This window comes from Aquarana catesbeiana, linkage group LG05 (genome assembly GCF_042186555.1).
Source record: "Aquarana catesbeiana isolate 2022-GZ linkage group LG05, ASM4218655v1, whole genome shotgun sequence".
Classification (NCBI taxonomy): domain Eukaryota; kingdom Metazoa; phylum Chordata; class Amphibia; order Anura; family Ranidae; genus Aquarana; species Aquarana catesbeiana.
In genome coordinates this window covers 289,150,386-289,175,626 of record NC_133328.1, presented here as the reverse complement: position 1 = coordinate 289,175,626, position 25,241 = coordinate 289,150,386, and the positions used below count along the sequence as shown (strand labels likewise).

Genomic DNA, 25,241 nt, shown 5'->3' with positions numbered 1-25,241 from the left:
TGTACGTCACCGCATTCTTGGCGATCGGAAATTCCGACAACTTTGTGCGACCGTGTGTACGCAAGACAAGTTTGAGCCAACATCCGTCGGAAAAAATCCATGGATTTTGTTGTCGGAATGTCCGATCAATGTCCGACCGTGTGTACAGGGCATAACTGTAACGGTTCCAGGTTTGGGTCTCTCAAAATGCGATGGCATCTTTGGAGACCCTGTGAAAGTGTGTCCTAGTCAGTGCTGTACCCTACGCTGATACTCCACTAGTGTGTGGTAGCATTCGAAACATTCACCAATGCAAAGACCAGGTTGGCCAGGACAGGAGGGACAATAGCGGGTGTCACGCCTATATCCGCGCTTGCCACAGACACGACATCTTCTTTGGTGTGATCGATTGGTAGGGGTACCAGGGAAGGCATACGGAAAATGCCTCCCATGCAGCCGGCTCACTGCATTTGGATTAGGAAGCTGGGCCACAGCACCGTCTGGAAACAGAAGGGCTGTGATATTCTCTTCCTGTAATTTAAGGAAGGATCCAGTTTGTCCTGACGCTTTGTATAGCACATAAGCGTTCAGCAGAGCCAATTGGAACAAGTATACAGACACTTTTATGTACCAGCGTCTGGCTTTATGGGCAATTGGTCGTTGAGGTCCACCCCTCCCATGTTAAGGTTGTATTCGTGGACACAGAGGGGTTTCTCCACACCAGTCGCTGTAGGAATTTGGACTGTCGTGTCTGCGTGAAGGGAGGACAGAACAAAAACATTCCGATTATCCCTCCACTTCACTGCGAGCAAATTATTACATCTCGAGCAGGCTCTCTACCCCAGCCTAAGACAGGAATCTACAAGCCGCTGGGGTAAGCCCTGATGATTAGATCGCATGGTGCCACATGCACCAATTCCATGATCAAACGAGTGACTAAAAAGTGGCACGCTCGTGTAAGTGGTACCACTTTCGGAATAAAGGTGACACCAAGTCCCACACAATCTTACCAGCACTCCCTATGTAGTTTGGGCAGTTCTCGGGATCCACATGACTATCTTTTCCCTTGTAAACCATAAAACTATATGTTGCCCTGTCACAGAGCTTATACATCTTGACCCCATATCTAGCACACTTGCTAGGAAGATACTGTTTGAATGACAAGCGGCCAAAAAACTTAATCAGGGACTCATCAATGCAGACAACTTGATCGGGAGTAAACAAGGCTGCGAACTGTTGGTTGAAGTGGTTTACGAGGGGCCGAATTTTGTAGAGCCGATCTTATTCCGGGTCACCCCGAGGATGACAGAGTTCATTGTCATTAAAATGCATGACCCACAAGATCTGCTCGTATTGTGTCCTGGTCATGGAGGCAGAGAACACGGGCATATGGTGAATTGGGTCAGTGGACCAATGTGACCGCAACTCACTCTTTTTAGTTATGCCAATGAGGAGGGATAGGCCCAGGAAGGTTTTAAATTCATAGACCTTAATAGGTCTCCAAGCTCTGGCAAGGGTCAACTGGGGATTAGCGGTGATGAATTGACCAGCATACAGATTGCTTTGGTCCACAATAGATCTATAGAGATCTTCCGTGAAAAACAGTGAATAAAAATCAAGTGACGTTTCCACCTGAATTCCGGGTTGGCCAGTGAATGGGGGAAGTATGGGTGCTGCAGAAGTGGTGGGCTCCCAATTCGGACTGGCAAATGCAGCAGGAAGGGCACTATGGACTCAACGGGTCTGTCTTGGTATGTCTTTGTCTTCTTGCTGGCTGCGGGAAACTACTTGTGCTGGCCAACGCACCAGCTTGAACTGCACTTATGGGACTCGCTACGTCACCAAGTGTTACTGCAGTGCTGGATGTATGACCAGGATGTACTAGGCCATTGGTGCTTGCCAGTTCACCAGAAGCATGAGCGGCACTAGTATTGGCTCTCTGCTCCATAAGAGTGCCCTGCGGTTCTTGCACCTCACCAACAGCAGAAGAACGGGGTTGGGTACGCCTGACCTTAGCAGGGAAAAAAAACCTGATTGTCAGTGACTGCTTCAAAAGCTACCAAAAAAACTGTTAGCATTTGCATGGATCAAGCCTGACTCTGTGAATGCTGCAGTTATGTGTTTTGTGTTTTGTAAGTGATAGCAATCGATTGATACTGCACTTGGGTGGGCTGGGCTGAGGGGCTAAACACAGGTGCTAGCAAGTATCTGTGCTGATCCCCCAACGCCGCGTTTTTGGGAACCCTCAACTACTGGGGACACCAATATTTGGTGTAAGGTTTACCTAAAGACATTTTTCATATATTTGGCAAGCCAAAGATAAACATCAAATTAGACCCAATTAGGAAGAGATGAATAAAATGTAGAATGAAATAATGAACAAAAAGAAAAAAAGAGAAAAAACACAAAAAGGGGGGATGTTAAGCAACACAAGAGCATTTAGTCTTTCTATAATTCCTTATCATAGCCCCCTGTGGCAAATCCTAGGAGGAACGGTTTCAAATTAAAGGCTTCATTAAGGCCCGGTGGCATTGTCGCATCGAGTTTTGATATCCAGCGGAGTTCCCACTGTAGGAGAACTTTATTAAAATCTCCGCCACGGGAGCTTGGATGTAGACGATCTAATACTAAGATGGAGATTTTGGGACAGATGCCACCATGTACTTGGGCTACATGTCTGCCCAACGGGAGGTCAGGGTCAGCTGATTGCATGGCCCTGAAATGGCGATAAACTCTCTGCCATAATTTTTGTAGGGTTTTCCCCACATAAAAACAGTTACAGTTACATAATAGTAGATACACTACTCCTGTTGTCTGGCAGTTTGAAAAATGTTTAGGCACAAAGTGCATGCCATTGGGCAAATATATGTTCCTCCTTGTGTCCATGTACTTACAGTAGGAACAAGATCCACATTGGAACGTGCCCACTGTAGTACATGGATCACCTCTCTCTTGTCCCTTGTATTCACTCTGGACTAGTAAATCTCCCACAGAGGTGGCTCGTCTGTAGGTGACTAGGGGCCTTTGGATGTACAAAGGGGCCTATGACTGGATCGGAATTTAATAAATGCCAATATTTTTGGCATATCTGTCTGACTTTATTGTGATCATTGGTATAAGTGGTAATTATTCTTGAACTGGCCTCAATGGTTGATGTTTGCTTGGGGATTAATAGTTCATGTCTATCCTTCAAGTTGGCATGTTTAAAGACTTTTTTGAGACATTTGTGGCTGTAGCCACGCTGTAGTAATCGATTCTTGAGTTTGTTGGCCTCGTGTTTAAAGTCTGAATAGTTTGAACAATTACGTTTTATCCGCAGATAATCACCGTAGGGGATTGAATTAATTAAAGGTTTGGGGTGAAAACTGGATGAATGCAGTACCGTATTCCCTGCAGTGGGTTTCCTAAATAGTTTGGAGGATAATATATTAGATTCATTGATTGAGATTTCAATGTCTAGAAAAGTGATAGTGAACTTATCGGATAGCATGGTAAATTTGAGGTTGAATTGTTTTTTATTCAATGCCTCAATGATTCATTTAAAAGGGATTGAGGGCCATCGCAGACGACGAAGATGTCGTCTATGTACCTGTGCCACATAACTACGTGGCACAGGTACATAGAGAGACCATCGTCGCCAAAGATTGTCTTTTCCCATTCCCCCAAGTACAGATTGGCGTAGCCAGGGGCACAGCAAGTGCCCTTGGCTACGCCCTGTACCTGGAGGAATAATCGTCCATCAAATGAAAAAATGTTGTGGTAAAGTATATAGTCTAGGGAACGAACTATGAACTCGTTGAATGGAGCCTCATGGTGACTGGTTTGTGAACCTTCTGGATGCAGGTTATCCCTCTACAGTGGGGAATTGAGCTGTAGAGGGCCTCTACATCGATGGTTACAAGAGTACAATGGTCAGGAATTTGGACATCTTGCAAAATTTGTAGGAGATGGATTGTATCACGAATGTATGAGGGGATGGCCAGAACAAAAGCTCTAATGTGTTCATCTATAAGTCTCAACATATTTTCCATAATTGATCCATTCCCAGAGAGAATTGGTCTCCCTGGTGGGTCATTAATGTTTTTGTGTAGTTTAGGTAGTACGTAGAAAGTTGGTACGCGTGGATAGGGAGTTCGGATGAATTCCCATGTTTGTTTAGAGATAATGTTATTTTGAAATGCATCGTCTACAAATGAATAGAACTTCTTATTAAATGCCTCCACTATATCAGTGCCCACTGGGCGGTACCAATCCCGACTCCTAAGGATTTTGAAACACATTTTCTTGTAGTGTTCATTGTCCATTAGGACAATGTTTCCCCCTTTGTCGCTCGGTTTGATGGTAATATTATGGTTGTTAGATAAATTCTGTAAGGCTATTTTTTCTTTTTTAGTCAGGTTTGGAGTATGGAGAGATGTAGGTTTGAGTGATTTAATTTCCTGGGACGTCATCTTCAAAAAAGTGGCCACACCATGGTTGGAGCTGGGGGCAGGGTACATGGAGGAGGCCTTTTTAAGAGAGGATTTTTTTGATGTGGTGGATGTGTCCTCGTCCTCTTTAAGTAAAGCTTCCAGGTCTACAGTATCAATCAGATCCTGGGGCTCACTTTCTTGTAGCAAAGAATTTAAGTTATCGAGGGCTTGTCATTCACTAAATGTGCGTCAGCCCTCATAATCTTGTTTGCGTTTATCAAACATGCTTTTTAATAGCAGTTTGCGGGTATAAAGATGTAGATCCTTTATAGCTACAAATTTGTCCAGTCTGTTATTTGGACAGAAAGTGAGACCCTTGGAGAGGACTGAGGTTTCCTCTGGAGTGAGGATATGTGATGACAGATTCACCACATCCAAAGAAGATGATGTATCTGGGGTAATCATAGGTTTGATGGTGCCTGAGAGTTCCCCTGGTTTTTTGGGAAGAAGATTGATGGATTTTTGCCTGAGAGTGTTGGTAAGGGGGTTTCTGCTGGTGTTGGTGCTGCAGCGTCATTGACAGGCAATGACGTCTGCGTCATGGGACTCTGACCGCTAATTCGAGGGGTCCGAGGGTATGATTTGGGAAACTTTTTTTGGTGTCATTAGCTAGAGGGTGATCACCCTCTTGACGTCTTTTGGGTTTTCTGTTATGTCCAGGTTGTTTATACGAAGAATGTGACATATTAGATGATGTAGAGGAAGAATCAGATACATCTGAATGTTTAGGATAGTGTGTTGGATTTCGTTTGGGATTTCTTCCCCCTGATTTTTGAGACCATTCATAAGCCTTTCCTTCTTCAAATGCTTGTTTGTCTCTGAGGAATTTGTTTTATTTTTTCAAAAGAATATTCTTATTAAAGAGTTCTATGTGTATTTTTAGTTTATCATTGAGGTTTGAGAAGGAAGGATGGGCTTCTAGGGGTTTGATTTTTGAATAAATCAGGTCTATATTTATATCTATATCCGTCATACATCTCTGATACTCCTCCATGAGTAACTTCATCATCCCCACAGAGCATGACTTGAGATTTTGTTCCCAGGCTGTTTTAAATGTAGAACTTATATTTTCAAATGAAGGAAAGATTTGGACACGTAGTCCTAGGGGATTTAAGTCATCTTTAATGTATTCTTTGAAGCTTTGAATATGCCAATAAGTAAGCGATTTTTTCTCCAGCCATTTAGTCAGGTTGGAAAACAAAAAACTTAATTCAAAGTCACGGGATTCATTCTGGCCATAATCCTGTTGGAGTTTGGCCACAAAATCATCCCATGATTGACTGTATAGTTCTGCCATTTTCCTAAGATAAAAGAAAAGGAAGCGTGGGAGAGGAAGAATCTCTAATCGCATACAGAGGAAAGAATAATAATATTGTAGGGTAATGATAATGCTCAAAGCTTAGTTCCAAGAGAAGCTGGGGACAAGGCGGGTATCTACTACTCAATTAAATTGAAATAAGGAAATTGGTAAGAAGGAACTAGTGTTGGGCTAATCCTGGGGATTTCTGCCACATCCCATATCAAAGAGAAGACCAAAATTGTATATGCCCCAAAAGGGATATTATGGGCAGTACGTCACCAGGAAAGAATTTTTTGTAGATGCAGATAGAATACAAAAATATTTAGAAAATTAGCAAAATTTTTATTATTACAAGATATACAAAATATACAAAACATATAGTGAATATAAAATTAAATATGAAGAGAACAGTATTTGATTGAAATACAACTGCTATGTTGCTGTAGTAAGCCACCCTGAAAGGCCAAAAATGGTCAAATACATTGAGTGGGGATACAACAAGAACACCCTACATGTTTCGGAATAGCATAAAAAGACTCAATTCTTTTTATGATGTGTACTTCCTTCCTCAGGGCTTTCAAAGAAGCAGTTTGGTGTATTTCTAAAAAAAAAAAAGAATATATATACATATAAGTAAGTATATTTAGCACCTACATATACCATAAGGGGAATAATGAGATAGGTTGAGGGGTTTAGAGATTTTCTCTCCCAACAGGGCACAAGGACATCATAGGAATAAATACCAATCTAAGCATATATGTATATGTATATGCTCACAAAACATTTGTTTCTTCATTGCAAATAATGTACACAGAAATGTTAGGAGATGAGCTCCTAACGAAAAGACGGCAGGCCAGGGCTCACAAGAGCTGCCACTGATAGGCATGAATGGCGCACATCTAAAAAGTGGTAAAAGATAAGGGACATTGTATGTGTCTGCAAACTGAACTATCCATGCATTTTAAAGTGAGATATAGTGTAAAAACCAATGTGCTATCAGAAATAGGGAGAATCTCACTTTAAATGATTAGATATAGGCTGGACATAATTACAAAAAGGGATTATAGATTAAATAACTGACCTTTGTTGTTTGGTTGCACTGGTCCCTCTGCAGGAAAACAAGCTCCTCTCAGCTGTGTAGCAGGGATATGTGTGTGTTATGTTTGGACTAAATACCTGATGTTTAGAGGGTGGAGGCACAGAACAGCCAATCATTGACATTTAGGGTGAGTGTGAGCCCAGGAGGAAATCATCAACTTTAATTAAAGGCAGACGAATAGCCCTTTAGGCAATCAGCTGTGTATACAAAGGACGCCAGCCAATCACGGCTCCCCGGCCTGAGCGGCGTCCAACGTCAGCGCGCTGGAGAGCGCAGTGACGTCAGACGTCGACAGGCCGCCGACACGGAAAGAGGGCAGGGTGGAGATGGAAACCCCCCATTGCGCCGGCGCGAGATACTGGATTGGGCGCATGCGCACCAGTGCTGTTAACAATATGCCTACGTCCCCACTAAGTGAAAACGAAGGCCTTTCCGTGTCGGGGAGCACCGACGAGCCATCTCAATGGGGACAACGACAAAGAATATCAGACCCAGACAGAATAGGGCATCACGGTTTCCCAAATTGACTCTGAAAGGGCTTTTGGGGCCGATGCCAGCTTAGGAAATGCTGGAGTAACCGTTAAGTTCAAGCCCCTGATTGCAGTTGACAGTTGGTTTTGTCGGTGTCCTTCTGGGCTGTGCACAGCCCATCCAGTCTGCATATGTGAGTGTGGAAGTTTGTGTTCAGGCTCTCCCAGAATTGTTGTGTCTGCTCCATAATTTTTTTTGCTGGCCAGCAATACGTATCTGTGAGACAAGGGGGGTTATTTACTAAAGGTGAATCCACTTTGCACTGCAAGTGCACTTGAAAGTGCACTGAAAGTGCACTTGGAAGTAAAGTCACTGTAGATCCGAGGGGGGCATGCAAGGAAAATAAAAAAACAGCATTTTAGCTTGTACATGATTGGATGATAAAATCAGCAGAGCTTCCACTCATTTCAGATCTGGTGTCCGGAAACAGAGCAGAGGGTGTGGTTGGGGTAGGGGCCTTGGAAAGAATCAACAGAGTTATCAAAAGTCTGCCCCAATTGATGTGTCGCAAATTTAATGCTATGCATGTCACAATTATGGACACATTGCCCAAAATTGCCCTAACCTTATGGTAACACCCACTACTGTTGCTGTAGCATAGGAAACGGGCAGGTAGGCCTGTGTCTAAGGAACTGGCAGAGGCAAGGTTAAAATTGTTTTTAGATGAGATGCTCTTCCCCGAGGGGGACAAAGGCTTTGATTGTCTTCCTAACATGAGTGCCTCACGCACAGTCCTTCACGCTTCTGAAGTGCCCCCTTGGTGCCTCAATGAAAAAATGATTCCAAGTGTTGGTCTGACTGGAGGGTCAATTCCCCTAAAGGAAACTAGACCCCTTAAACTGCGCCTTGGGAGAGATACTGCTTATGTCTTCATGTTTTAGTTTCAGATGATGTGCCTGTCAATTTATTAGGGGCAGATGCACTGGTGGCCATTAGGGCATCTGTAGAGTATACTGACAATGGAGTAAAAGTGACATCTAAACTCACTGAGGAAGTTTTGGCTGAAGCCGCGGCTTGTCTTCATGTTATGATAGTCCAGACCACCAGCAACCCTTAAGAAGCTTTTCCTGACTAGCCAGAATCATTTTGGGCCACAGACAAGTACGATGTTTCAGTGCTTGATGTTCCACCAGTTTAATACAAATACAGGGCTTTTGCTAAATGTCGTAAAGACTATTCTTGTGATGAATTTTGTGAAGCAGACCCCTATCATGGTCATAATTGTCTTGCTTTGATGGAAGAAGAGTCTCAGGCCATAACCCAAGTAAAATAAACTCCTTTAGAGGGATCAGAGGTGTTAGACCTTTTTGTAGATGGGTCTAGATACTGCACTGAGGATGGAGTGCCCCATACTGGGTATGCGGTAACTACACAGACTGACATAATAGTGAAGGAAGTTTTAGCCCCAAGGTGTCAGTACAGGAGGCCGAGCTATATGCTCTGGAAGCAGCCTGTAAACATCTTAAAGGGAAAAGGGGTAATATCCACACAGACAGCAGGTATGCATTGCATCAGATTTTTGCCCAATCTGGGGGACTAGAAATGTCCTGACTAGTTCTGGCAGAAGGGTTAAACATGCTACCCTAATAGAAAGGTTGTTTAAGGCTTCCTTGGAACCCCTGGAGGTGGCCATTTTAAAAGTAAAAGCCCACAGCCACAATGATACAAAGGAAGCAAGAGGAAATCGTCTGGGAGATGCCCTGCTGCCCTTGCGGGTAGTTGAGAGGGTTATGCCTGATATGCCAGAGGTAACCCCCAGGCTGACCTGGCAGTTCTGCTATGCCAGAGCTGCCCCAGCTGGATGCTACTTTGCTTATCAAGCTGTAACACCAAGCTTCTGTTAAGGGAAAGAGACTTTGGACAAAGGAGGAGGCATTCCCTAACTCAGATGGATGGACTTTGGAACATTGGTAAGAAATGGTGTCTCCCCAAGGTATTGTTTCAACTGTTGGCCCATCTATCATACAGGTCAGGCCATGTATCTAAAGATGTAATGACCACTTCCACTGGTGAATACTGAATAGCCCCACGGTTTGCTACATTTGCAGCCCGCTACTGTGGATATGTGTGGTATCAAAATGTATCTTCAACACACTCGCAGAGCCCATTCCCTGAAATACACAAGCAGGCCCCACAATCTTTGCGGGGTCTGGGTACTGCTTTCAGGGCACAGCCCAGGATTCAGCAATAAAGACAGCTGCATAGATAGATAGCTGCTTGATTGAAGAAAAAAATATCTTGATAAAAAAAAAAAAAAAAAAACTATAAATGGCTAGTAAACTTTTCCCAGTAGAGAAGATGTCCATCCTCTAAGAACACCTGCAGATGAACGATAAACACATTTTTAGAAATATGTGTTAATTGGTCAACCCATGATTAAAAAGTAAAAAACAAGGAATTTTTTAAAACTATGTACCAGATAAGTGCCTCATAGGATACCCAAAAACACTGTAACGTTATATATATTTGCAAATTGGTCAGAGTTACTGTCAATTTAACTGATGCATACTGACACTGCATAATGTGGACCAAGTATCTAGGTATTATTGGCCTCTGGTCAAAAAAAGGTTCATACATGTCAGGATGCCACTGCTCTATTTATCACAAAAGATAAAGATTGAAGCAAATACTGAACATATTGTTCATCTGATTACTCACCTTTTTACAAGAATGATCAGTATGCTAAACAAAATATTGGTATTTAACCATTGGAGTACCTTTTACATAGGAGATACATTTTAAAAAAGGTCAACAGAGTTTCTAGGACACATCTCCTGTGCCCAGCTTAACTTCTGCTATTACTGGCATTCTGGGTGTCATTTTGACAGCCTAGAATTGCTATGTATCACATAGCTGGAACAGCTGTCATAATGAAGTCACAAATATATCTGGAAGTGTCATTGAGCAAATAATACTTACATTTATGTATTATTTTATTCATATGTAGATTAAAAGTGTTACATTTGATCTGCTTATGACATCCATAAAGCAACCTTAGTTAACCCTTCTCAGTCCTGATCAAACCCTTCTCCCCTTAACTATTATTCTTCTGCTGATTTTTGTATTTCAATTTATTTTTATCATTAACCACTTGCTGACCGCCTAACGCAGATATACTGTGGCAGAATGGCACAGGCAGACAAAATCACGTACCTGGTACGTGATCTGCTTCCTGCGGGCGGGGGGTGCATTGCGCCCCCCCCCCAGGGCCCGAGGCAGTCGGCATAGTTAGGGGAGTGATCAATGCTGAGGGGGAGGCCACTCATTCATGGCCACCCCCTCGCGATCGCTCCCAACAAATGAAAATCTTCCTCTGCTGCTCTAAGTAAACAGCGGCAGAGGAAATGATGTCACCTCTCCTCGCGTCTGTCTTTTTCGTTCCGGCGACGAGGAGAGAAGACATCCAAGTAAGTGCACAAACACTACACTAACAGTAAAACACACTAGGCACACTTTTCACCCCCCAATCACCCCCTGTCACAGTGACACCAATAACAGTTTATTTTTATTTTGTTACTGATTATTTACTGATTATTGCATTGGTGTCAGTTTGTGACAGTTATAAGTGGTAGGGCAGTTAGTGTTAGGCCCCCTTTAGGTCTAGGGTAACAGTTTTTTTGGTAGCATTTGAATCAGTCGCTAACAGTCAGAAGCTTTTTTACCTGTGAGTCTCACTACTGTACCACTAAATTTAGAGCCCAAAATGGCAAATCGAAGGTACAGTAGTGAAGAGGCCTACACGTTTCTGAGAATGACAGATAGTGAAGAGGAAGTCACTCATCTGTCAGATTCAGGCTCAGAATACGATCCTGTAGACGACAGCGGCTCCATGACAGATCGCTCTAACTACGGAGTTGTGGTCCCTGCCAAGGTCAGGCATACACGACCCCAATCTTCTTCTGCTGTTGTTGAGGTGCAGGAACCGCAGGTCCCTCGTATGGAGCAGAGCAGTACTAGCGCCGCTATTCCTTCTGGTGAACTGGCAAGCACCAGCGGCCTAGTACACCCCGGTCGTAGTCAAACCAGCACTGCAGTAACACTTGGTGACGTGGTGAGTCCCATAAGTGCAGTTCAAGCTGGTGAGGCGGCAAGCACAACTAGTGTCCTGCTGCCACCAAGAAGAAGACAAAGACAGGCCCGTCGTGCCCATAGTGCCCTTCCTGCTGCATTCGCCAATCCTAATTGGGAACCCACCACTTCTGTAGCACCCGTACTTCCCCCATTCACATCCCCAACCAAATGCAGTCGGCTGCATGAGAGGCATTTTCTTTATGTCCTCCCGAGTACCCCTACCCAACGAACCCCCCAAAAAAAGATGTGTCTGCAGCAAGCGCGGATATAGGCGTGACACTCGCTATTATTGTCCCTCCTGTCCTGACAATACTGGTCTTTGCATTGGTGAATGTTTTGAACGCTACCATACACTAGTTGAGTATTAGCGTAGGGTACAGCATTGCACAGACTAGGCACACTTTCACAGGGTCTCCCAAGATGCCATCGCATTTTGAGAGACCCGAACCTGGAACCAGTTACAGTTATAAAAGTTACAGTTACAAAAAAAAGTGTAAAAAAAAAAAGTAAAAAAACAAAAAAAATATAAAATAAAAAAACAAAAAATTATCTCTCTATTGTTCTGCTCTTTTTTACTGTATTCTATTCTGCAATGTTTTATTGTTATCATGTTTTATCCTGTTTGCTTTTCAGCTATGTAATTTTTGTTATACTTTACTGTTTACTGTGTTTTATTGTTAACAATTTTTTTGTTTTCAGGTACGCCGTTCAGCTGCAGCGCGGACTTATTTATCTTGACAGCAACAGCGTTTGCTCCCACGATACATAAAGCCGTGACTCCAGCGCTGTCGGAGGTGATATATGCCGAAGCATGGGGGCAGCAGGGGCGGAGGAGCGATTTGCTCCTAACTTTTGGGGCGGATGCCCCCATGCTTCGGCATATATAAATGGTGCATGTATGCCCATCATTAGAAGTGGGTGGATGAAGGGAGGTATTCTAATGGTGGGCATACCCACCGATCAATCTCTTTTTTTCGTTCAGCCCAGAGGCTGCATAAAAAAAATTACAATATATGCCCAACAAGGACCAGCAACGTACTGGTATGTTGCTGAACTTTGAGTGGTTATACCAGAATGATGCCTGCAGGTTTAGGTATTATCCTGGTATCATTCTTTTCAGCCAGCAGTCTGCTTCCATGTAAAAGCAATCCTAGTGGCTAATTAGCCTCTAGACTGTTTTTACAAGTAGTGGGAGGGAATGCCCCCCCCCCACCGTCTTCCATGTTTTTCTCTGGCTCTCCTGTCTCAACAGGGAACCTGATAATGCAGCCGGTGATTTGGCCAGCTGACCATAGAGCTGATCAGAGACCAGAATGGCTCCAATCATCTCTATGGCTTAAGAAACCGGAAGCTACGAGCATTTCATGACTTAGATTTCCCCGGATGTAAACAGAGCCATTGGGAAATTGGGAAAGCATTTTAATATACTGATCTTGGTGTGGTCAGATGCTTTGAGGGCAGAGGAGAGATCTAGGGTCTAATAGACCCCATTTTTTTCAAAAAAGAGTACCTGTCACTACCTATTGCTACCATAGGGGATATTTACATTCCCTGACATAACAATAAAAATGATAAAAAAAAAAAAAATGAAAGGAAGAGTTTAAAAATAAGATAAAAAAGCCAAAAAAAAGAAAGAAAAAAAAAGCACCCCTGTCCCCCCCTGCTCTCGCGCAAAGGCGAATGCAAGCGTTGTTCTGGCGTCAAATGTAAACAGCAATTGCACCATGCATGTGAGGTATCACCGCGAAGGTCAGATCGAGGGCAGTAATTTTAGCAGTAGACGTCCTCTGTAAATCTAAAGTGGTAACCTGTAAAGGCTATTAAAGGCTTTTAAAAATGTTTGTAGTTTGTCGCCACTGCAACATTTGAGCAATATAGTGTGTTTTAGTGCATTAAAATTTTAAAAAGTGTGTTTTTTCCCCAAAAAATGCATTTGAAAAATCGCTGCGCAAATACTGTGTGAAAAAAAAAAAAAATCTCTAGGGCCTTTGCTTTAAAAAAAATATATAAATGTTTGGGGGTTCAAAGTAACTTTCTTTAAGAAAAAAATATTTTTTCATGTAAACAAATAGTATCAGAAAGGGCTTTGTCTTCAAGTGGTTAGAAGAGTGGGTGATGTGTGACATAAGCTTCTAAATGTTGTGTATACAATGCCAGGACAGTTCAAACCCCCCCCCCCAAATGACCCCATTTTGGAAAGTAGACACCCCAAGCTATTTGCTAAGAGGCATGTTGAGTCCATGGAATATTTTATATTGTGACACAAGTTTCGGGAAAAAGACAATTTTTTTTTTCTTTTTTGCACAAAGTTGTCACTAAATGATATATTGCTCAAACATGCCATGGGCATATGTGGAATTACACCCCAAAATACATTCTGTTGCTTCTCCTGAGTACGGGGATACCACATGTGTGAGACTTTTTGGGAGCCTAGTCGCGTACGGGACCCCGAAAACCAAGCACCGCCTTCAGGCTTTCTAAGGGTGTAAATTTTTGATTTCACTCCTCACTGCCTATCACAGTTTCGGTGGCCATGTAATGTCCAGATGGCACAAACCCCCACAAATGACCCCACTTTGGAAAATAGACACCCCAAGCTATTTGCTAAGAGGTATGGTGAGTATTTTGCAGACCTCACTTTTTTGTCACAGAGTTTTGAAAATTGAAAAAAGAAAAAAAAATAAATTTTTCTTTTCTTTCTTCATTTTCAAAAACAAATGAGAGCTGCAAAATACTCACCATGCCTCTCAGCAAATAGCTTGGGGTGTCTACTTTCCAAAATTGGGTCATTTGGGGGGGTTTTGTGCCATCTTGGCATTTTATGGCCTTCGAAACTGTGATAGGTAGTGAGGAGTGAAATCAAAAATTTACGCCCTTAGAAATCCTGAAGGCGGTGATTGGTTTTCGGGGCTCCGTACGCAGCAAGGCTCCCGAAAAGTCCCACACATGTGGTATCCCCATACTCAGGAGAAGCAGCAGAATGTATTTTGGGATGTAATTTCACATATGCCCATGGAATGTTTGAGCAATATATCATTTAGTGACAACTTTGTGCAAAAAAAAAAAAAAAAAAAGTTTGTAATTTTCCCGCAACTTGTAGCAAATTATAAAATATTCCATGGACTCAACATGTCTCTCAGCAAATAGATTGGGGTGTCTACTTTCCAAAATTGGGTCATTTGGGGTGGGGGTTGTGCCATCTTTGCATTGTATGGCCTTCAAAACTGTGATTGGTAGTGAGGAGTGAAATCAAAAATTTACGCCCTTAGAAATCCTGAAGGCGGTGCTTGGATTTCGGGGCCCCGTACGCAGCTAGGTTCCCAAAAAGTCCCACACATTTGGTATCCCCGTACTCAGGAGAATCAGCAGAATGTATTTTGGGGTGCAATTCCACATATGCCCATGGTCTGTGTGAGCAATATATCATTTAGTGACAACTTTTTGTAATTTTTTTTTTTTTTGTCATTATTCAATAACTTGGGACAAAAAAAAATTAATATTCAATGGGCTCAACATGCCTCTCAGCAATTTCCTTGGGGTGTCTACTTTCCAAAATGGGGTCATTTGGAGGGGTTTTGTACTGTCCTGCCATTTTAGGACCTCAAGAAATGAGATAGGCCGTCATAAACTAAAAGCTGTGTAAATTCCAGAAAATGTACCCTAGTTTGTAGATGCTATAACTTTTGCACAAACTAATAAATATACACTTATTGACATTTTTTTTACCAAAGACATGTGGCTGAATACATTTTGGACTAAATGTATGACTAAAATTGAGTTTATTGGATTTTTTTTTTTTTTTACAAAAAGTAGAAAATATCATTTTTTTTTAAAATTTTCGGTCTTTTTCCGTTTATAGCGCAAAAAATAAAAACCGCAGAGGTGATCAAATACCATCAAAAGAAATCTCTATTTGTGGGAACAAAAGGACGCAAATTTCGTTTGGGTACAGCATTGCATGACCGCGCAATTAGCAGTTAAAGCGACGCAGTGCCAAATTGTAAAAAGTGCTCTGGTCAGGAAGGGGGTAAATCCTTCCGGGGCTGAAGTGGTTAATATCGGTGTATCACCTGAGGCTAGTCACCTCACTGAGTATAGGTAAGGGTTTTATCACTTTAAAGTACATAAACCATAGACATCAGGTTCACATTACAACTTCTTTTCGTTTTCATCCATCTTGTGACTTTTTTAGAGTTGAATTTTAAAATGCACAAAACCGAAAAGAGCACCCCTTTTTATTAACTTTGGCATGCCTTTATCAGAATGTAATTAATGTGATTATAGAATAAAATGTATAGTTTTGTCTGCAGTAACACTACTTATTTTAAAACTTCTACTAAATACTGGACTATGGCTATAAATTGTATATCAAATAATTTTTTTTTGCAAAACAATATTACTAAAAGAAAGTCATATTTGTTCTGATAAAAAAAAAAACAATGTATGTATTACTTTGTTACCTTAAATGATTATTAAATTCAATATATTAAAATTTTTATGACACTTATTTCTGGATAAACCAGGCCCATAGTAGCACTGTAAAAATGACTCTGGTTAATTAAGGGCATACAGATCTGAGGGCTAAAGTGGTTAATAATCACAGCTTTAAATATATAAAATATAATACCTGTCTATTATGTATATAGATTTTCATGGAGTAGAATTTAGTACACATCAATGTCTATTTTATATGGCTACCATGTGAAGACACACTAGGAAGGAAGGCTGATTGTGTGGTAGCCACATTAGAAAGACTACCTAATTGTTCTCTACAAAATGTTCATACCCAAGAGTCTTATTTTGGTGCACTGGGATGAGGGAAAAGGGGGGTTAGCCTTATATGGCCCCCCCTTTGCACTATGGGGCTGTGGCGAGGGCAATTTAATCAATTTAGGGGATACGTTTATTAATATGGTGTCCCCATTTGCAGATTAAGGCTGGCAGGATTAGATATTATTTAAGGGTTAGGATCGGTCAGTTTAGGTGACAATAGAATTTTCCAGAAGCAGAAGGTCAAAGGCTATATAAGGAATCAACTGACAGGATTCCTGGCCAGTCGCCAGAGAAGAGGATTCCGCAAGGAGCTCTGAGCGGGAGTTTTTGAATTTATTAACCCCTGTCAGCTCTGGCATAATGAAAACTCTTCTTCGTCAATTATTAGAAAGAGCGGAAACAGGTGGAGGGGAGGAATGGATTAGGCAATGCTTATCATTACTGGAAAAGCCAAGCAGCGGCGGGTGTAAGCGGTATGCTCAGCGGAGCTCCGGAGTTGGAAGAAAAGAGTGGAGTTGTTAATTTACCTCAGACAAGGCAGTAAATGGCAGAGTATGTTCAAGCGAACGCCGCCAGTTCAGTCTCTCAGCATGAGAATTCCGGCCGTGACAGAGGTGAAGTATGTCAGAGAAGGAGCAAGAGAAAGCGCCAGCAGCGGAGAAGTGTGAGCCCGGTCCCTCCCGCTAGTAATAGAAGCTGTAGAGGGAGGTCGGTATCTTCAATGAGCATACATCAGCATGTCAGTGAAGCTGAAGGTCAGAGTCAGATAAGGAGTGCTCAGCCGTTTTCAGCAGGGGAATCGTGTCATGAACAATTATTAATGTCAGCCATGCAAGCGCCTCAGAACGGGCATGGGCTTAATTCAGATAATTCTAGTCAGCTAGCTGAGTTTTCTCAGCATGTCGGGGTTGAGCAAGCCTGCAGTGCTATACCTGTGCGGTGTGCCCCCCCTTGGTTGGCTACGGGTAGTGGCAACAATGCTGATATTGGTAAGTGTAACACTTTAGATAAATTGTCTGTAATTTCTGCCTCTTTAGAACAGTTGATACAAATTATGCACAATCAGTCCAATGATAGTTTTAAGCAACAAAAAGAAAAGAAATGTGTTACAGGAGTTTGGTTCTCTGTGTTCGTAAACAAGCATCCAGTGGCAGCACAGAATACAGAAACTGCGTTGTCACAGGATAAAAGTCAGAATAACAGCAGTAAAGAATGTATGCAGTGTGTTCTCTCTCCCCTAGGTTTTCATCTATCTGCTTCCATTAAAGAAAAAATATGGAGAGAAGAATATATTGATTTAAAGCGGAAGTAAACCCATCCATAAAACTGTTTCATTTCCGGCACACTCCCATTGGTTGTGCTCTCAACCAAACTGTCAAACCATCCAATGGCTAGTGTCTAAACTGATCACATGTGCAGCATCATGGCAGTTGTAGATTAAACAGAGGCAAAGATGGCAGCTTCCTTGGCTGAAAACGATTGGGGGGTTTACTTACACTTTAAGTTTGATGCTTCCTCCTTCTAGGGAATTTTCACACAAATATGACAAAAAGGAAGATAAGAGTGAGGATGAGAGATGAAAACTTTTTATGTATGGTTACAAGCTTTTGTTACTTTTTGAAGTGTTTTGTGTGAGAGATTTCCTGAAAGGAGCACAGCTTTATTTCAACATTTAGATATCATTCTGGCGGCTTTCTGAAGCTTTAGTGGTTTCTCTTGGTTAACATATGATGAGGCGTTCCGCCAGAAGTTAGCGGTACAACCTTCTCTACAATGGGGTTCCAAGGATGTTAGTTTATGGCTTAATTTATTCTTGCCTCAAAGACAACCTTTTGTCCGCCAACCCACTGTTACCAATATCAATCAATCAGTGAATACATATAAAAAAGGGTTGTGTTTCGCTTTCAATGACAGCCAGTGTAAATGGGCTAATGCATGTAGATATAAGCACAAATGTGCGTTTTGCGCTGGGTCTCACCCTATAGCAAAATGTTTTCCTAAGTTTCAGGCCGGACAAAAAAGACAATTTTCCAAAAAGCGGCAACCCCAGTGAGTATACAAAGAATGCTACCTTGGTTGCAGGTTTACCCAAACAGACAGAAGGCTTTGCTGCTAATTGAGGGTTTTGTAGATGGTTTCAGTCTAGCTTCCTTCAATGGAGCAGGTTGCTTAATAAATAATAATTTAAAATCGGTACAAGAATCCCCTGATATAGTAAAAAAAAAAACTTTTAAAAGAAGTGGATGCGGGTAGGATTGAAGGTCCTTTTAATTCCCCTCCATTTGAAGATTTTAGAGTTTCTCCATTAGGTTTAGTGCCAAAAAAGGAGCCAGGGGAATTTCGTCTGATACATCACTTGTCATTCCCAATTGGAGACTCATTGAACGATAGACTCAAATTCGTCGACAGTGACGTATGCGTCTTTTGAGTCAGCAGTGAATAAATTGCGCATTTTAGGACCGCGTTAATGGCTAAGGCGGATATTAAATCTGCTTTCGGATTATTACCACTAAACCCTGCTTGTTTTAATTCCTTAGGAATTGTTTTTGAAAATACATTTTATTTTGACAAATGTCTGCCGATGGGATGCTCGATTTCCTGTTTCTATTTTGAAGCATTTTCATCCTTTATTGAGTGGGTAGTGAATATGGTAGCTAAGTCTCAATTTTCCATTCATTATTTAGATGATTTTTTATTTCTGGTAGCTTCAGGAACACAAGATTGTATCAATTTACTTCGGTCTTTTTAGTGTGTAATTTTTCGGCATCCCCTTGGCAGAAGAAAAAACGTTTTTTTCCAACAACTAACATTGAATTTTTTGGTATAGGTTTGACTACTGTAGAAATGGAATTTAGTCTCCCTAACGATAAGGTATATAGGTTGACTCAGGTTTTGTTAAAATTCATCAGAAGGAAAACAGTTATATTAAAAGAAATGCAATCATTATTGGGTCAGTTAGCCTTTGCAGTGAGAGTCCTGCCGATGGGTAGGATTTTTTCTAGGAGGCTACATGGCTCAATTTCAGGTTTAAAAAAATCCATCATCTCATGTTAGGGTGAATTCTGAGATGAAGGCAGATCTTTTAGTATGGCTAAATTTTCTTGAGACATTCAATGGTAAGACTTTATGGCAACAGGATTTCATTCTAGATTCAGAATTTTGTCTAGCCACAGATGCAGCGGGTTCTATAGGCTTCGGAGTTATTTGGAAAACTCACTGGTGTTTTTCAGACTGGCCTTCCAGGTGGGCAAGTAGGGGTTTTTGTAAAAATATTGTTTTACTAGAATTGTTCCCGGTTATTGTAGCTTTAGAAATATGGGGTGAGTTTTTTGCAAATAGAAGGATTTGGTTGGCACTGATAATCAAGGGGTAGCCTTTGCAGTGAATTGCCTATCTGCAAAATCTCCTTAAATTGTGGTCTTCTTGTGGCATTTGGTTTTTCTGTGCCTTAAATGGAAAGTCTGGATCAAGGCAAAGTATATTATAGGTAAGTGTAATATAATTGCCGATTCTCTCTCTCGTCAACAGATGGACCAGTTTTTCTTGTTAATGCCAGAAGCTGATGTAGCAGGGGTGCGTTGCCCATCTCATTTATGGGATCTAATTTAATTTATAAGAACATTCAAAACTCAGCGGCTATTTCCTCTTGGAAAAATTATACAGCTTCGTGGTTATTATAGTCCACTTTTTGTCATCTTTAAACACGTATATGTCTGCATTCTCAGAAAGTTTGGTATTAATTTTCCTTCATTCATTATTAGGAGAAGGTCATTCTTGGTCGCATGTTAACAAAGTGGTATCAGGTGTTTCCTTTTTCTTGAAACTTCATGGATTTCCAGCATGTCAAAGTTTCTTTTCAGTCAGACAGGTTTTAAAAGGGTACAAAAGAAGTAGAGTTTATAAAGATAATAGATGTCCTGTCACACCGGAATTATTATAATTGTGTAAAGTTACTCCTTGGGTATGCTATTCTATTTTTGAATCTGTTCTGTTTAATTCAGTTTTTACATTGGCGTTTTTTGCAGCATTTAGAATCTCAGAATTATTGCTGCCTTCAAAAAAGAAAAAGTCTGGTATTTTATTTCCCAATGTTAATATATTTGGCAATAGCTTCAGTAAGTCAGACCCCTTAGGTTTGAAGGCCTTTTGAAGGTTAGGCCAAATTTTCAAAGTGTGTTATTTATACATAATAATGGTTCACCGTTAACAAGTTATCAATTCTCAATGGTTTTAAAACAATATATGTTGGTACTCCTCCTATATAGATTGACGTATGAAAGTAGGCAATGCCCGGGGAAGTTCGATAAAATCTGGTCCTCCTGGGTGGACGCCTCCGGGGACCCTGAACCCCCTACCCCATAATTAGGACGTGAAGCACAGTGGAGGACATCCTATTCTTCAGGTCTATTCTTTTTTATGCCAGTTCCCCTTCCTTCCTGCCCCCCCCCTTTTTTCTTCCCCCCCCCTCCCCGCCGCCCCCACCAGGCTTGATTGAATATTGGTTATTTATTTTATATTATCTAGGAATTTATAAGGATGTAATGCCATAGGAGTAATGTTAAGCGAAACTTCTGACACTTACACCACTGGAATAGCTGATAAATAGTGGCTATCGGTTGAAGATAGATCTTACTATCATTATTATTACCACAATGACTGTACTATTTTTTTTGTATTGTAATGCTGATTTGTTTAATAAAATTTTCTGTTAAAAAAAAAAAAAAAAACAATACGTGTGTTATTTAAAGCTAGGATATGTAAGGATAACTACCCATTCTTTTAGCATCGGTGCGGCTACAGAAGCTGCTCGGATGGGTTTAGAAGGAAGTGAAATTAAGAGAATAGGTAGATGGCGTTCAGAGTCATATAAACTTTACATTCGTTCTTATTAACATAAATTTTGGTTTCAGGTACCCGGATTATGGTATGGATTGTGGGCCACTCATATATATTCTGTGCAGCAGATAGGATATACTCGGAGAATCTGGGCCTGGATCCATCTTTATTCTGCATTAATTGACATGGACTTAGGGGTATAGTTTGGTGTGATTTAATTTTTGAATTAGGTAGGCTTTATGCCAGCTCCCCTCCTTCTAATATCATAATAGTCCACCTAGGAGGAAATGACATAGGGAAATTAAAAACATATGATTTAATTTCAAGCATGAAGGATACTTTTCGCTTTCTTCACTTAAATTCTCCTAATACAGTACTAGTATTTTCCGAAATTGTCCCAAGGTTACGTTGATTACAATTGGTCACTTTTAAGCCACTTGAAAAGGTTTGTAAGAGAATCAATAAACTTTTGGAAAAATTTTTAGTTCCGGAATTGGGATTTTCTTTTTGCCATTTTGAGCTGGAAGGAGGTATTACAGGTATTTATAGGCATGATGGAGTGCACCTATCAGACGTTGGTTTAGATATTTTCAATTGTGACCTTCAAACATGCATTGAGACGGCCGCGGGTTGGGTTGGTGTGAACAGGAGGTTTGGTGGTGTCACCCCTCCTGTCATTTGGGATTTGTAAGGAAATGTTAAATTAAAGTTTGAGTCAGCTTGAGTCTCAGTGGCTGAGCTGAGAGTGGTTTAATTTATCAGTATTTGGTTGATGAATTTAATTGATGAAATAAGTTTTATTTATTTAAAATATTTATTTATGTATTTATTAAAACCAATAAACCGGTCCGTGGCCAAAATTTAATCCAATAAAAAAAAAAATATATATGGTGTGGTGTTTTTTATTTCTCATATGCATGTTTGTTGGTTGTTTTTTTGCATGTCGCCTACGGTCCCATGAGGGAAAATGGGGGTTAGCCTTATATGCCCCCTCTTTGCACTATGGGGCTGTGGCAAGGGCAATTTAATCAATTTAGGGGATAAGTTTATTATCCACTTTAAGACCAGCCTCGTTTTGGATTTTAGGTGTTTACATGTTTAAAACAGGTTTTTCTGCTAGAAAATTACTTAGAACCCCCAAACATTATATATGGTTTTTCTTCTAACACCCTAGAGAATACAATGGTGGTCATTGCAATACTTTTTTTTGCACCGTATTTGCGCAGCGGTCTTATAAGCGCACTTTTTTTGGAAAAAATTCACTTTTTTGAATAAAAAAATAAAACAACAGTAAAGTTATCCCAATTTTTTTTTATATTGTGAAATATAATGTTACGCCGAGTAAATTGATACCCAACATGTCATGCTTGAAAATTGCGCCCGCTCGTGGAATGGCGTCAAACTTTTACCCTCAAATATCTCCATAGGCGACGTTTAAAAAATTCTACAGGTTGCATATTTTGCGCTACAGAGGAGGTCTAGGGCTAGAATTATTGCTCTCGCTCCACCGGTCGCGGCGATACCTCACATGTGTGGTTTGACCACCGTTTTTATATGCGGGCGCTACTCGCGTATGCGTTCGCTTCTGCGCGCGAGCTCGTCGGGACAGGGGGGTTTTTAAAATTTTTTTTTTTATTTTTATTATTTATTTTACAATATTTTATTTATTTTTACACTTTTAAAAAAAAAAAAAAATTGTGTCACTTTTATTTCTATTACAAGGAATGTAAACATCCCTTGTAATAGAAAAAAGCATGGCAGGACCTCTTAAATATGAGATCTGGGGTCAAAAAGACCTCAGATCTCATATTTACACTAAAATGCAATAAAAAAAAAAAAAAAAAAAAAAAAAAGTAATTTAGAAAAATGACATTTGAAAAAATATGCCTTTAAGAGGCGTGGACGGAAGTGACGTTTTGACGTCGCTTCCGCCCAGCAGTGTCATGGAGACGAGTGAGCGCCATCTTGGCCTCACTCATCTCTATACACACCACGGCAGAGGACGCGATCGCCTCCGCCGCTACAGACGGCTCCGGTAAGCGGCGGAGGGCACCGGATCGCGGCGGGAGGGGGGGCCCCTCTCCCGCCACCCATAAAAGTGATCTCGCGGCGAATCCGCCGCAGGGACCACTTTTATCTGAAAGCTGGCCGCCGCACGAAAACGGGGATACCGGGGTTATGGCAGCTAGCTGCTGCCATAACAACGATATCCCCGTTCAAACTTAGGACGTATATAGTCGTGCGGCGGTCGGGAAGTGGTTATTATGGTGGCCCCATTTGCAGATTAGGGCTGGCAGGATTAGATATTATTTAAGGGTTAGGATTGGTCAGTTTAGTCAGGTGACAACAAAATTTTCCAGAAGCAGGAGATCAAATGTTATATAAGGAATCAACTGACAGGATTCCTGGCCAGTCGCCAAAGAAGAGGATTCCGCAGGGAGCTCCCTCCCAAATCCCCCCGACGTCGCGGCCAGTTTACGTGGTGGGTTCCCTTTAGTCAGACTAGCTAAAGGGGATTTGTGAGGAAATGTTAAATTAAAGTTTGAGTCAGCTTGAGTCTCAGTGGCTGAGCTAATGAGAGTGGTTTAATTCATCAGTATTTGGTTGATGAATTTAATTGATGAAATAAGTTTTATTTATTTAAAATATTTATTTATGTATTTATTAAAACCAATAAACCGGTCCGTGGCCAAAATTTAATCCAATAAAAAAAAAATATATATATATGGTGTGGTGTTTTTTATTTCTCATATGCATGTTTGTTGGTTGTTTTTTTGCATGTCGCCTACGGTCCCATAGAATGCAGCATTTAGCTTGCATACCTGTGCATAGCAATGACAAGCTGTCCAGAGTTATCATTCCTTGCCCTGTAATGTAAAATGAAAATAATGAAAATAATGAAAATAAACTGGACAGTCTACTGTGTTGATGTGTAGCCATCTGTAATTCACAGTAACCCAAAATTTAGTGACAAAGTACTCATATAAATCGGTTTATGTCACAAAATAGTTTAATAATTTACATTGAACAGTCAGAAAGACAAGTAATGTACAAGGCCCATCAGTATGTTTTTGTTAAATATGTGCTGTTTACTATCCACATAATATCAATGTTTTACACAACAGTTAATTTATTCAGAGTCAAACCAATTTAAACAATATATATAGTCAATCCAATTTGAACAATATACAAAATAATACTAATAAGCTTCCCATAGCTAAATGAGATAACTGGGGCTATCATGGAAATTTGACCTCACAACTTCCAGTTAATCATCACTGTAGATGTCACTTGCATATGGCAAACGGACTCGACTTCCTGTAACGTTTGGAAGACGTGATAGATCTGGCAGATTTTGGATTCGCAGCCTCAGCTCTTTCCGGACCTGTGATACTCTTGCCAATTTGCGCTTGTACTCCTGAAGAACAAATACAAACATCAATTTAAAACAATGCACATAGATCTGAAGCTTAAGTTTTTTCCATAAACATCAGCATCCGTATTCACAAAACAGGCCTACTGTTCTGCACACATGTATACTGGTGCTTTAAAAGAGGTGATAATTTAAAGAACTAAATCATTTATGTATACACTTATATATCTATATACAGTATTTGGTATACAAGCCATTTTATAATATATTTTTCAAATTTTCCTTTCCATTTCATTTTGTGTGCCAAGATTCTCTAAAACGATCACAAAGATAGAGTGTTACTTCTTGCCATAAGACAACTTAAGGACATTCTTCATATAGAATGCCCCAGACATCTCATTTGCACCTTAAGGGCTCTTTCACACGGGGCGGATCAGTGATGATCCGCCCCGTGAACACCCGCTTGCTCAGCGGGGATCGCTCCGCCGATCCCCGCTGAGCAGAAAGATGACAGGTCCATCGCTGCACACTGTGCAGCGACGGACCTGTCAGAGCACCGCTCTCCCCTATGGGGGATCGGATGATGACGGACCGTAGTGTCTGTCGTCACCCGATCCGATAACGGATGGAAAAGTAGGGTTTTCCTCCGTTACACTTTTCGGATCGGAGCGGGTCGGATGTCAGCGGACATGTCACCGCTGACATCCGACGCTCCATAGGGATACATGTATGTCCGTTTTTCATCCGAAAATGGAAGGATGAAAAACGGACATACGGATCCCTCGTGTGAAAGAGGCCTTAGTAATT

At 41.1% G+C, this 25,241-nt stretch overlaps 1 protein-coding gene across 2 annotated transcripts in view; it reads right to left on the bottom strand.

The window, feature by feature from the left end:
- Positions 1 to 24,055: 24,055 nt before the first annotated feature.
- Positions 24,056 to 25,241, bottom strand: part of RPRD1A (regulation of nuclear pre-mRNA domain containing 1A) — a 189,997-nt gene continuing 188,811 nt past the window's right edge. The window contains exon 7 of one of the 2 annotated variants that reach the window (XM_073630773.1): positions 24,056 to 24,479. In XM_073630773.1, coding sequence (XP_073486874.1) covers positions 24,330 to 24,479 — 150 coding nt within the window. In that variant the 3' untranslated portion in view covers positions 24,056 to 24,329. The remainder of the gene's footprint in view (positions 24,480 to 25,241) is intronic. The other variant, XM_073630775.1, reaches the window with a different exon arrangement.